This window comes from Diadema setosum, chromosome 19 (assembly GCF_964275005.1).
Source record: "Diadema setosum chromosome 19, eeDiaSeto1, whole genome shotgun sequence".
NCBI classification, from domain to species: domain Eukaryota; kingdom Metazoa; phylum Echinodermata; class Echinoidea; order Diadematoida; family Diadematidae; genus Diadema; species Diadema setosum.
The window spans coordinates 12,714,618-12,728,415 of NC_092703.1; the positions used below are offsets into that span (position 1 = coordinate 12,714,618).

The 13,798-nt window shown below is 44.1% G+C and overlaps 1 protein-coding gene across 1 annotated transcript in view; it reads left to right on the forward strand.

The window, feature by feature from the left end:
* LOC140242586 (forkhead box protein O1-like) overlaps positions 1-13,798 on the forward strand; it is a 142,396-nt gene that overhangs the window by 29,964 nt on the left and 98,634 nt on the right. The window contains exon 2 of the mRNA XM_072322336.1: positions 1,266-2,537. Coding sequence (XP_072178437.1) covers positions 1,266-2,534 — 1,269 coding nt within the window. The 3' untranslated portion in view covers positions 2,535-2,537. The remainder of the gene's footprint in view (positions 1-1,265; positions 2,538-13,798) is intronic.

The window sequence follows — 13,798 nt, forward strand, 5'->3', positions numbered from 1 at the left end:
AGAGGTGCGGCCATTGTGTGTGACACAGTAACTACACAATACGGCAAATGCACTGAACATTTCATCACCCCACAAATAGTATTTCAGCATTTCAAAGAGAGAGATAGCGAGAGATTGAGGGGGAGTGAGAGAATTCAGAATGATAAGTATGGTACACATGGTGATTGGAAGAGAGAGAGAGATGATGGAGAAAGGAGAAGACGGTAGAAAGGAAGATGAAGAGGAAGAAGAAAGGAGAATAGAAGGAGAAAGTTTGGATTGACATTGCCAGCTAAACATAATTTTACCTGTGCCTCTTTTCTTCCATTATTCTTCTGGTGAATAGAAAATAACAATGGATCTTCCCTGTATGACAGCATTAGGGAGATATGTAGCCAGATCACTCGCTCCATTCCCTGCCCCCTCCCAATCAACGGCCGTACAGTACGTAGCCTCATGTGAAAGCCTGGTTTCATGAATAGGTTTATGAATTTGTATACAATTCGTAGCAGGCCTCTTTCACAAAGTAAAGCATACATTCGCTGCTGTGTATGCTCTCAATATGGGCAGATCCACCTGTTGCAGTATCATATCTGCAGAAACTGTATGTGTTTGTTGTATTCTCCTTTTCTTTTTTACATTAATGTAATCTACAATTTATTGTTTTATTAGATTTTTTTTTTGTGGGAGTGCTCATAGTCTGCAAATCATTCAGGCTAACAAGACATACTGCCAATCCTGCGGGTAAGGCCATCAATAATGTGCAGGTTAAGTAATGAAAAATCTGCGTGGGGGAGAATTTACGAAACAAGAGGTCCTTCACTGCATGTACATTTGTGCATGGAGTATCGATATTGAGTGACAACTGAAATTGAAGTGCACTTCCAACCTAATTGAGCCTTGGAATATGGCGGGTACCTTGTAGCCATCCATTACAAAGCATCTTGCCAGAGAAAGAGAGAGAGAGATGGGGGAAAAAAAGAGAGGTTTGTTTATGGCAAATAATTCAAAGAAAAAAAAATGTCCACATTTATGAATGTAGAAATGATTGGTTTGGCTTTTCTTTGTAGGCATAGCAAAATATCATAAACCAATAAGGCAATTTTGGTATCTAAGATATCTCTCTCTCTTTCCCCTTAGATACTGTGTTTGATAAATATACATTTAAACGCTCTAGTAATGTCAGAAAATAACAAGGAATTGTATATGGAGTGGTTGATAATGAGTTTTGATAGCTTCTTTCTCCAGATGTTGCTTATAAATGTCATCTTGTCTCCTTTCTGCAGAACTCAATTCGACACAACCTGTCCCTCCACAGCCGGTTCGTCCGCGTCCAGAATGAGGGAACGGGCAAGAGCTCCTGGTGGATGATCAACCCTGATGCCAAGCCTGGAAAGTCATCGCGCAGAAGAGCATCAAGCATGGACACAACAAACTCTAAGTATGAGAGGAAGAGGGGCAGAGTCAAAAAGAAGGTGCTTGAGGAGCGAGCAAAGTGGGGCAACACAAGCCCCACGCCAAAGCTAGAAGGAGAGGAGGGACAAAGTCCCCTACCGTTCAACCTTGCAACGGCAGATTTTAGGTCTAGGGCGAGCTCAAACGCCAGTAGCTGTGGCCGCCTTTCACCCATCATGACAACCCACCCAGAACTGGACTTGCACGATAGGGAGGTACCCCCAATGTCACCCATTCCCTTCCAAGACCTCCAATCCTCCCAGAGCTACGACAGTCCAGACCCCTACCCGTCCACAGATCAGCTCGCGAAACTCGCAAAGGCGATGACGTTAGACTCCAGTCTCAGTGTCGAACCGGCGATCCGCTCGCAGCACCTGGCCAACAACAATGGTGGCACATACATCTTCTCACCCCAGAGCTACAGCGGGTCAGACATGTCGCCTGTCCACAGCAACGCGCAGAGTCCATACTACTCTCAGCAGGGCACCCCAGCGGTGAGCCCACTGGGGCAGTGCTCCCCCATGCAGGAGATGCCGCCAAGCCAGTACGGCATGCAGCAGCAACAGAGCTTCACGAGAATGATGCAGGAGAGCAGCATGCCGCCTTGCAGCGAACCCATCATATCTCAGGGAGACCCCATGTTCCCGCAGTCCAACCTCATGCGCCAGCAGCAGCAGCAGCAGTCATCGCGGCCCATGCCCAGCTGCCGCGAGCAGAGCATGATGCATCCGTCGCCCAACCGCCTCATCCAGTCCCAAAGCCAGAGCAGCAGCAACCTGGCCTTGCTGCTCAACAACAGCGGCTCCCACTCCAGCAGCCACCAACATCTCGCCTATGCCAACGGAGGGACTCCCCACCACTACCCCCACATGCAGCACCACGTCCAGCCCGGGCACCCTTGCATGGGCCATGTGGATAGATTCCCCAGCGATTTGGAGCATTTGCAGGTTGACTCCCTCAGAGAGTGGAGTGACTTTGATGTGGAAAACATTCTTTCCAACGAGCATGATCTAATAGAGCGGCCTGATGCAAGCTTTGATAACATTGGGACGATAGGAACGACAGCGCCAACAATGGCACCGCCAAGCTGGGTCCACTAAAAGGTAAGTGATGCACTCTATTTTGTTCGTCAGTTATGGAAGACTAGCAGTGCAACATTGTTTCTGTTATTTAGCACTACAGTCACCTTCATTTCATAGGGACATTTTAAGGGAACACTGCTTCAGTGGTGCAAGACCGTCTTTAAATTGGACAGTTTTGCACCAGATATTCATTGAAAATTGGAAAACTTAGCATATTCATCTTACTAAAGGGGGGGACGTTTAACCTACTGGACAAAATGTAGCCTTGGGAATTAAAAAACAAACAAATACCAGTATGGAAGCTATGTTTATTGAGGCATATTCAGCAGTATGGTAGCTCAAGAAGTACTGCTGGAAGACGCACTTTTCAAAAAGAAGTCTAGCAGCCCAGCCCCTTTAGATGTAGATAAAAGTTAACAGTATTTACATTTGTTGGACGTATCAAGCTATGATGTAAGTTCATCAAAACAATATTTATACAAGCTACAACGTAATGTAGAGACTTTGGTATTGAATTTTGTGTTTTACACATTTGACCCAATTGGTGACCTCTTTTAATTGAAACATAGGCTTATTAAGTGGGACAAAAGTCCTTTCTTGAGCCATTGCAATTAAGTGGCGGTGCTGGCAGGTGTACTTGTTAGCCATACTTATGTTCCATAGAAATGGCTACATGACAATTCTTAGTATCCTTCAACCATACCCAGAATGAGTTACCATGAGTATCATGCAATTCAGCATTGCATGATGGTCATCCATATATTGTTACAGAGGTTGTCAGTTATGGGGTCAGCTTTTTGTCCCAGCAAGTTCTTTCCTGACCCTGGATCGGCGAACTTTATGAAGATATCGCAGCCTTGGAAGCTCCCCTCAATAGGAGCGTAGCATTTGTGTGCCCAGCTAAAAAAGAAGCTTGATGACATCGTTAAAATCCTGACCAGCACAAACACGAGCCTGTTTCAAGATATCTTTCCCTGACTAGAAGCCAGCAATCTGTGGACAAGTTATGGGGGAGATGTGGGGCGGCTCTGCTGTTGTATGTGTACATACAAATATTGTATGACACAAGGATCAGGCCTCTGTCACACGTTTACTGTATATAATATAAAATGTTACAGCATTTTGTGTTGTCTGGAAGAGTTTTGAAAACTGTGTTCTCTTAAAACCACAACTGCAGATTTTCAAATGCTATCTAGAGAATTGCATCATGTAAATCCATGCATAATTTATTAAAGAAAGGCATCATCAGGGGTTATATCAAAATCAATGCAAAAAGGCATATTCAGATTGTACAAAGAAAGAAAGAAACCTGCAATTTGAAATGTATTGAATAGGCTTTTGGCCCAGTATGACCTACATTTACTGAATATGGTTGTGTTGAAAATTGATGTTGATTTCCATTGCAGGGTTTCACCTCTTAGACCCATTTATACCATATATGTTGCAAGCCTTTTTTAGTCTGTGGTTTGTTTTTTTTAATTAAAAAAGAGAAGGATATAACAGTGTAGCCTCATCTCACGGATGTATGGAGTAAGTTTAAACGAAACTCTAGTTTGCACAAATGTGTGTTTCACTCAAGTCACACAAGCAGTCTGCCGCATTTCTTTTTCTTTCGGTTCTGAAAAGTCACGGCTTACATAATTCATCGGCGCCTCTCAAACTTTGCGAGAAATCGCAGGCGAATTTGGGTCACTGTCGGAGGCGGCGAGCGTTTCCAGTGCGTCCTTGGATGGGTTACCTCAGTTTGCCGGCCCTCATCATGCATGCATTTATTCTAACCACCTCCTCAACCCAGATTGCTCCTGACTTCATTATGTATTCTCTCGTCCCCTCTCCTGCCCTCCTTGCATCTTTCCGCATCTCTGAGGATACCCTCGGTCGGTCCGCCGTGGGGGATGCTGAAAAGTGGCTCTCTGAGGGAGATTGTGTTGGGGGGGGGGATTGTGTTGGAAGAAAAAATGAGAGAAATCACCTCCAAGTTGCGCCATCGACAATGCCCATTCTTCTGGAATGTGATGTGGAGCTGCCGTTTGCAGGATGTGCAAATGAAATAGATGAGTAGTGTTGAAAAGAAACAGTCATGCTACATGTATTCTACTGGGCAGTAGGATGCAGGAGGAAGGATAGAAATTGCCCCTTCTCTGGGATTGACTATCGTTTGTACAACGTGAGACAGAGACGTGATATGCAATGGAGTCACCTCCTTGCATTCCTTAAATGCTGACTGCTGCTAGTTGTAAGCACAGTCTGTCATGGCATGGACCCATGGTCATCGCATGGTCGAGGTTGCGATGTTGACCAGAGAACTGTGCTATGACCCCAATGCAGACTCTGCATTTAAATACTTTACCATGACCATTATGTAGAACTACTATGGCAGCATCCAGTTACAATAAGATCTTTGGTTTTCCTTCCCTTATAGTCGCTGTCATTTCAAGTTGATAGAGGTGTGAAGCAAGTCTCATTCTATTGAAGGCCTGGGACTCATGACATAGTAAACAAGATGACCTACTTGCTCAGGCACGAGTGATCAATGTGTTGATGAATCTTTTCCAGAGGTGATGATGATATTAATGTGCATGTTCCAACATGTCTGGTTCCAGTTTGTATAGGGGAAAGATGAGGTGTTCATTTACAGTTGCTTTGCGTAGAATGCTTAGACCCTGTTCACACCCAGGCTTGGGCCGGATTTGAAGGGAAAGTGAGTGGCTTTATCCATCTTCATGACTCTATCCTTTGAAAATTTCAGAAGGGATATTTTGTAAGCTTTTCCAATTGCCTGCCATTTTAGATTTTAACATTATTTCCATCACAGCAAGCATCCCTTTCCCTCTAAAATGCTAGTTCACTTGTGAGCCTAAAATGCTAACTTGTCGTTTTGAAGATTTAAGATAGACTACTGTACGAGCTGAAATTTTCGCGGTGGTTTTATTTTCGCGAATTTCGCGAATCGCCTTTGAACCGCGAAAATAACAACACGCGAAAATAACAACGTGCGAAGAGATGAGCACAGTTAGACCTCGCAACCGCGAAATTAACAACACGTGAAAATGTTTGCCTAGAAGCAATTCGCGAAAATATCTGTACGCGAAAATTTCAGCTCGTACAGCATATTAATTAAGTTGTTCACATGTACAGCGTGCCTTGGTGGTGGGATTTAGAAAGTCAAACTAGGTTGCTGTCCCATTTCTTGGTAACATGCAGAGTTGTTGGGCCAAACCCCGCGATTGAATCCAGGCTGAGCCGAGGCTCAACGTCTTGGATGCATGGGAGAAACCATGAACCGGTCAATATTCCCCTTCCCATCCCATCCCCATTTAATAGAGGAATTCACAGCAAATGGCAAACCAGCACACAAACAGATTTGAAATGGGTCCAGGCGTAACAATGTGATGCATCCCGATGTGGAAGTGGGGGAGCATGGGAAGGGATGTTTCACTCAGTGCCCATGCCAGGAGTAATTAGCCCATGGAATAGATAATGCAGGGGATGGTACCCGCGGAATGTAGGCTAGACACGTTCAAGTTCCTCACTGTGGGCTAATGTATAGTCCAGGCCTGCTCCCTCTCCGTCCCGCTCAATGCTGAGCAATCTCTGTAGTGCAGGACACTGCTTTGTACTGTTGTTTGTAGGGCAAAGAAACTGCTTCCTCCAGAAAAGTGTAGAGATGGATGAGTATGTGGATGTTTGTAGGATGTTCAGCTTCTTACAGTATACTTTAAAGATGTTTATAAGATCATGCAATACCCTTTACAGATATGATGAGATGCTAATACCAAGATAATGTACTCTAATCTTCCAAATTCAAGTCTGCTTTTGATGGCTAGCATAGTAAATGCCAGAGTTTATCAACAACTTAGTGTCATGACTATCATACATTGTAGGCTCCCACAGCCATTATGGGTATCCTTCCCAACATACACTTCTATATGAAGTCCGGGGGAGGGGGGGGGGGGGGGGGGACATGGTCAAGAGGTGAGATATCCTCACTTTTTCTTTTTTTTCAATGTGCTGTGGCTTGTTTTGACTTTTAATGGTGTTTGGTATGGTACTCTTTTGTACAGTCACTTGTGACCACAATCTTGATACCAAAAGCTGAAGAGAACTTTGGTCCAATTTATAATCATTTAAATCTCTTCAATTTGTCAGTGAAATAATTTTCCTGGAAAAAAGGGGATTATGACAAACAGAGTGATGTAGCATGTCTTAGGGTAGGGCCTACATGCTGTACTTTTTACATGTTTGCAGTGAGGGCCTCATGTCGAAAGAAGCAATGGCATTTATGAGCCTTTATAAGATTTAGCAAAGTATGCTCACACTGTTTTCCCTGTTTTGGAGGTTTTTTTTTTCTATGTTTCTTTAGAACAGTTGAGTGTTACCGAAGATGATTGTAAGAAAGACATAGGCCTAATATCTCTCTCTCAGAGAGGTGCTGCCACAAAGGCTGTTGACATGTGAACCCTTCATTAGTGCCCCATTTGTGTCAAGAGTGCGTCAAGATTTCTGACTTGGGCCAGATGTGCAATCAGTGCCGGGTTGCTCTCGCATGACTTCTTTTGTTTTTTTCGTTATGTTTGCGACTCTGCGCTGGATTGGGGATCGGTTCGCTACCGCAAGCGAGGAGAGAGATAGCAAGGGAGAAAGAGGAGATACGGACTGTCGTCATGCCTCAATTAGTGTGGCAGTTTGCAGGTCTCGCGATGTCCTTCGCGCAGTCGGAGCGACGTTCCCCTCCAAAAGAGAGAGAGAGATGTTTCACTCGATTGGAGAGAAACTTAACGGCCGCGCGAATCTCTCCCCTCACTTTTCCTCCCACTTGTGCCCGTGTACTTTTCCTTAATTAAAACCACAGCTCTGCAGAGCATGAAATGCGCATGAGGACATCTCGACAGCCCCTGCGCTGCATTAAAGCCTTGGTGTTATTAGCAGAGCAGACTCCATAATCCAACATGTGGCAGGGCTGAAGGTCACCCACTGTTATGACACTGTAGGATGATTGCACAGCGTGGTTAAGTGGTTATTATTAGTCTACAGTACTCCTCAAATTCATCCCCTTATGATTCTTCTTATTTCCCAGATTCTCGCTGTATTACCAGTCATACTTTCCATACAGTATTCAAGTGAAGGGACTGCTGTAGAAAGAAAAAGTGCCACCCAGCATTATACAAGGCACATGCCTTGTATGCTAATCAAATGTCATAGATCCTACATAGTTGGAAAGTGGACTGTAATGTTGCCCGGGTAATGTGTCTGTGCTGGCAATTTTAAAATGATATTTGATTGTCTTGCTCCTGATCTCTTCTGGACATTTCCCTAGGACTTTGAACAGAGTTCACCGCTAAGTTGCCTCGAGAGAGAATAATTGCATATTTGAATTTTATAGATAGAAGTGTTCTGGAGCAAAGACTAATACTTTTCTGTTGTACTGACTGTGGCAAGGACTTGACGTCATCATTTTTCTTTCTGCAGGAGGTTAGAAATGCAGTCTACCCATGAAGTGCAATAGAGCACTTTGGTACATTTGCCCGGTTCCACTTCAGCGAGCCGAATCCTGCGAGCAATATAATCCATCCATTTTTTTCCCCTCTCTCATCCTTTGTGCCAACTTCTGGCCATGAACTCTTCCTGTACATTGACTTTGCCATGATCCTACGAAAAAGTTTATTTTTTATCTTTCAGTTAGAGAAATTACCACAAAATGTTTCCATCCCTCTGTCTTCTTTCACAGAATGCTAACACAGACAGCCTTATTATTTAATATTTGTGGTCCTTGCAAAAAGGTTGTATGAATCTTCTGTTTTCATTTTTTTTTTTCTGTGGGTAGTGACACATAGTCCAGTGTACTTGACAATGTCTGCTAACCACACATGCTAGTATTCAGAGTAACACGTACCTTTGATTGAAATGGAGTTTACTGAGCATCTGATTATCATTATCCCTGTTTTCATCAAATATCAGTAGTAATAGTAGTAGTAGAAGTAGTGGTGGTAGTAGTAGTGGTAGTAGTAGTAGTAGTAGTGGTAGTAGTAGAAGTAGTAGTAGTCGTAGTAGTAGCAGCAGAAGTAGAAGAAATATTATTAGCACAAACGTAGAACAGTTAGTATCATTGTGATTGTAATTGTCATGAGCTGCTTGTGAATGCCAGGCTGTGTTGGGTTCCATAAATGACTGTCGATGGAAGAGATGGAGGAAGAGGATGAGGTAGAGGAGGAGAAGGGTTGATAGAAGAAGAGACACCATAGCGACACTCAAATTGGGGACCCATCACTCCTCTCAGTTCCAGCCCTGATTGCTTCCCCCCCCCCCCCCACTTCCACCATCACAACCACCACATCCCTGACCTCTCCCCATTTGCCCCCTTCTCCCATCACCCCCCCCCCCCCTTTCAGAAATAGTCTACATGTTCCAGTTCACTCTGTTTGGAGTCTGCACCCTACACCATTGTATATCATCGGGTGACCAACTGGCTACTGTAAATGCAGGAAGTATCTATCCTCTGTGTAGTCTTGCCGTGCAAGCAGTCATGCCAGAAAATGTGGAAAACTGAGATTGTCATGCTACTCCGGCAAACGGGGGAGGTTTTAAGGTGAAGAATCATCCATGCCAGGATTTTGTTTGTCTACGTGAGTCTTCATTCTGGTAGGCGTGAGAAAGGGGAAGTTTGGGGGAAACCATAGGTAGTCAAGACTTTCTGACTTGTTGAGCCAACATAAATCTGCCAGCTCTGTTTCTGTTTATCTTTAGTACTGGTCTAGTATATTCAAAGGTATTGGACTATCATAGCAGCTAACGTCAATTTTTGGCTTCTACTGAGTATAATCTGTGAAACACATTTGATTTTGATATTCATAGGATCAATTGGGGGTGGGAAAGAAAAGGAAATGTCTCCAGACAAATCCAAGTAGATTCAAAGGAAGCAGTTTGTTTAGAAAGACAGACTAGATGTGATGACTGGTTGACTAGTGGCATCTGGCCATCCCATTAACATCATCAACAGATTTACCTAATGGCATAATAAACTAAACTGTCCCCAGTTATGTGGCCATAAATTGCTGCAGAAGTGCCCATGGGGTCGCCCTGTCCAGTGCAGGGTATGTGGGTGCTAGTCTCCCACTTCCAGACTGCATAATTCACTCACATGTACATGCATTTCAATTGAGGAATTTTGATAGATCTCTCAAGAGCAAGCTTATTGGGCACAAGTAACAACCATGCAGTGGCAGTAAGGGTCCCTCGAGGGATTGTCTCTGAATGATGATAAATGCATTACCGGTACTCCTTTCACAGTGTTTGTGGTTGAATTATCCATTTGAAGTAGTACATATCATGAGACTAAAAAAAAAAAAAAAAGAAGTTTTGTTCATGTTAGAACTTCTGAAGACCATACTATTTTGACAAGCTCTCTGCAATGACATAATGTTTCAGGCGGATTCTCTTCTGGAACATGCTTGCAACCTGAGTAGCCAGTCATGTGGGAGTTACACACATGCACACACACATGTCATATAAACATGTAGGCTACATGTAAAGGAAGTGATTGTGATGCGCAAAGTCACAGTTCCTGTTGACCGGACTTTTCCACAGAAGTCTCGAAGATATTGTCACAAAGTAGTCCGCATCATTGCCCTGTTGATTTTATAGTCTGGGCGACAGCAGCACAAGAATAGTGTGTAGAATTTAAGCCAATCCCAATCAGCCTTCTTGAAATACATATTTTTTCAATGATATGGACCATAGTATTCAGTTCTTTTTTGACTTATCTTGCATCTACAGGATTGACTGACAGATGTACAGAGTTCGTCCACAGCCCAGACATGACCCTGTACTGTAGGGAGGGCCCAATGGTCAAATCCATACCCTGACACTTACATTTGTAGTTCATAGTTGGGGTTAGGTGTTCTGCAAAATGGTAGAGAATTCTATAGGCCTAAAAGTGTACAGCATCGATGCTGTTCCTGTGGCACTTACAATGTAGGCCTACTTATCTCCCTTATGAGTGAAGCTTGATCCTGTGCTAATGTCAAATGATCCTTCTCAGCAGATACATGATCTTTTCAATGTTTTTTTTTTCCCCTTCTAATTGTTATCACAGCTTTAGCTCAAAATACATCCAGCATTCCACGCATAGTGAGAGTAAAAGTGCATACTTTTCTCTCCTCTTCCCCTCCTTTTATTTTAGTTCTGAGTGATGAACGTGAGTGAATATCATGGCCTTTGTCAGGGAGTTTGATGATATTTATGGAGTATGTGTACACAAAAGAGAGTTGGCAGCATATCGTTGTGCAAGTATGGTGCAATGTTGATTCCCGTGTCCCCCTCTTCTGAAACCTGAAGTGCCGACACGTCCCAGAAGCTGTCACTTCCATTTGAATCGATATGTAAATACCAGTTGCAGAATTCCATCTTTTTCTTTCTTTTTTTTTTTCTCTCTCTCTCTTCTTTGATATTTGCCTGATTGCTGAATAAATCATGTCCATCAAGTATATTTGGCCTGTCCCATTTCAGCAGTAAAATTTTACTCTTTGGTTCTTCGAGAGCGTTTCCTCCAGTTTTTGTGATGGTTACAGTGCGTTTGCTGTTTTTTAAGAGCGAAGGTGTTTTGTCCCCTCCGTGTTTGCATACGTCGTTATCAGTATCGAGAAGTGGTCATCCATCTCCCCCCCCCCCCCAACACCACCAGCCCCTGCTCGAGATGCCATTTGCGTATGTAGGAGAGACTCTCGATCATCCGCGACCGGTTCACCAGCAATTCAGGTCGTGCAGGCACCCGGCAATGATTCGCGATGATCCGCACTGCAACGAGGACTGCCGCCCCGGGTCATTACATTATGCCAGATCATTGTGGTGATCATGCATTCCTCCCATGACAGCGGCATTGAATGGATCTTGATGTCCCTTCTCTTTCTTGTCATTTTTTTTTCTTTTGTTTCTGCTTTTGCTTCTTTTCCTTTGTTTCATTCTCCCAACACTCTCACTGTATCTCCCACCTCCCTGTCTCTCCCATTTCATTAATGAATAGCACACGGGGATTTTGAGAAGGAAAATCTTTTATTTTTATTTTTTTTTAATGATAGGTTCGTTACATCAACGTGGGCGCTGCATGCCCATTCAGGTCAAACCTGAGGGAGGGAGGGAGAGATCAGAAAGAGATAAAAAAAAAAAAAAATAGGAGAGAGCGAGATAGGATACACTGTAATTGATGGTTTTCCAGGCACCAGCTAATTAAAAAGATTGTGATGCCAAATGAGGCACGCATATCAGTCAGGGCACCAAGTAAGAGTGTATTTACAGTGGAAAAAGGTACATGTATTTTTTCGAGCAAATTATTCTTTTCGATCTTCTAATATACTGCATATCTTCAATAGCAGGGGCGGATCCAGGAATTCTGTAAAGGGGGGGCGTGACTAATATTTCTGGTGCCACTTCCAGGTTTCATTTCATTTTTTCTTTTTATTTCTTTTGTTTTTAACGAAAATTAAAGGGGGGGGGGGCGTGCGCCGGTTGTGCCCCCCTCTGGATCCACCACTGAATAGTGTTGAATTCAGATTGAAAATAAACTTTTCCATGATTCCTCAAATTCTGCACCATATAGGCCTATTTGTCAGAGTACAGTTTGTAGAAAGATAGAATGATCACTACCAGGATATCCAGTTGTGTTGGGCTTTAATTCGGGGAAGATTTTCTGTAAAGTGTTTGTCATCTGTATGAGGTGGCTGCAAATTTGCTCATTTGTGATGGAGTACCGTACATATGTATGTTAGCTTGTCAAGTTTTCGCTTCAAATGAACTGTCTCGAGCAAGACAGCCCAATGGCATGATGCCTTACAAATGAATACCACTCCAATCGCCCTAATGGGGGAGAGATAACAGTAAGATGGGTCCTACCTGGTAGTCAGTCGCGCCAGTGATGTGCGGGCAGCTTTTATTTTTGAGCGGGGCGCCGAGTTGTCACTGCAAAACAATTTCTGATTAATCAGAGAGGGAAGGGAGCCTGGACCTTGAGCACCGAACAGTCTCTGGGAGTGAAGCTTTTATGGCTGTGTGTGAGTTTGTGTTTGTGTGTGTAGTTGGGTGTGTGAGTGCAGGGCGGTCAGCTATGCTAGCCATATCATCTCAACAATCAGGACCTTGTGAAGGCCTGGTAGAGGGGGGACATGATGTATATAAGGGGGACATGTCAGCACATGCAATTCACTCGTTTGATAAGTTTAGCACCCTCATCCATGGTGTCGGGGCCGGTGATGAAGACAATCGGGCACGTCGACTCACCGTGACGTGGCCCTATGCGAAGCCTTCGTTCTCCAGATTTTCTCTTCGCACGTCAGTCTTCATGTCTCTGTCAGGTCGCGGCAGCGAGGGCGTTAGTAACGGGCCGGAGACACGTGGTGTTTACCGAGCCCCGGATCTCCCGACACTTCTTGAGACATCAGCAACAACTTCAACAACAACGACAAAAAAGCACAGACTGTGCAAGGGAGGCTATTCACTGTTGAATGTCTTCGCCCATCCTGGCCAAGAGAAAGTGGGCCACTGGTTCTGAGAGAAGGAGAGGGGAAAAGAATGTGTGGAAAGCAGTAGGAAGATAGAGGGAGAGAGGGAAGGAAGGGGAAGAGGGAAAAAGAGGGGACAAATCTATGTCACCTCACTTCCAGCTTGTGGCAGTTGCAATGCGCTGCACTGAAGGCTTCCTTGTAACATTCCCACATGGTTGTGATTTACGCTCCCGAGTTCCATTACAATTTTTCGCATTGTTCCCTCCCTTACCCTCTCCTCCTCCCCCCCCCCCATACCAACCTCTCACCAACTATCTATCTACCCATCCCCATCGAGCAAGCAGCCATTTGTATACTGCTGCAAACACAGAGAGGTTTACACTTTCAAAAGAACATGTATTTCTGAATTTGCGTTACTGAGTATGACTCCAGTTTTAGATCCATTTCTTTTGCAGAGTTGTTAACAAACTTTTCATTCAGTGTAAAATCCCTTGTACAGCTTCATCATGAAATACACACACATTGCTAGGTAGCCAGTGCCTCTTTTGCCATTGGATGTACAAAAGGCATACCCATGCCTGTGATGCCCAGGCGGACAACCCACAGTCATCTACGCTAATGAGATTTACATGCCCTATCTGCAACCCGTCCATACATTCTGGTGGAGAAAGATGCCGGTGACTGAGATCGGCCATGTGTACTGAGCAGCCCATCAAACTCTTGTCTCATGTCCCTGTTGTGTGAGAAGAAATGCATGTTATCAGCTAATGGCTAATTGACCTCTTTTGG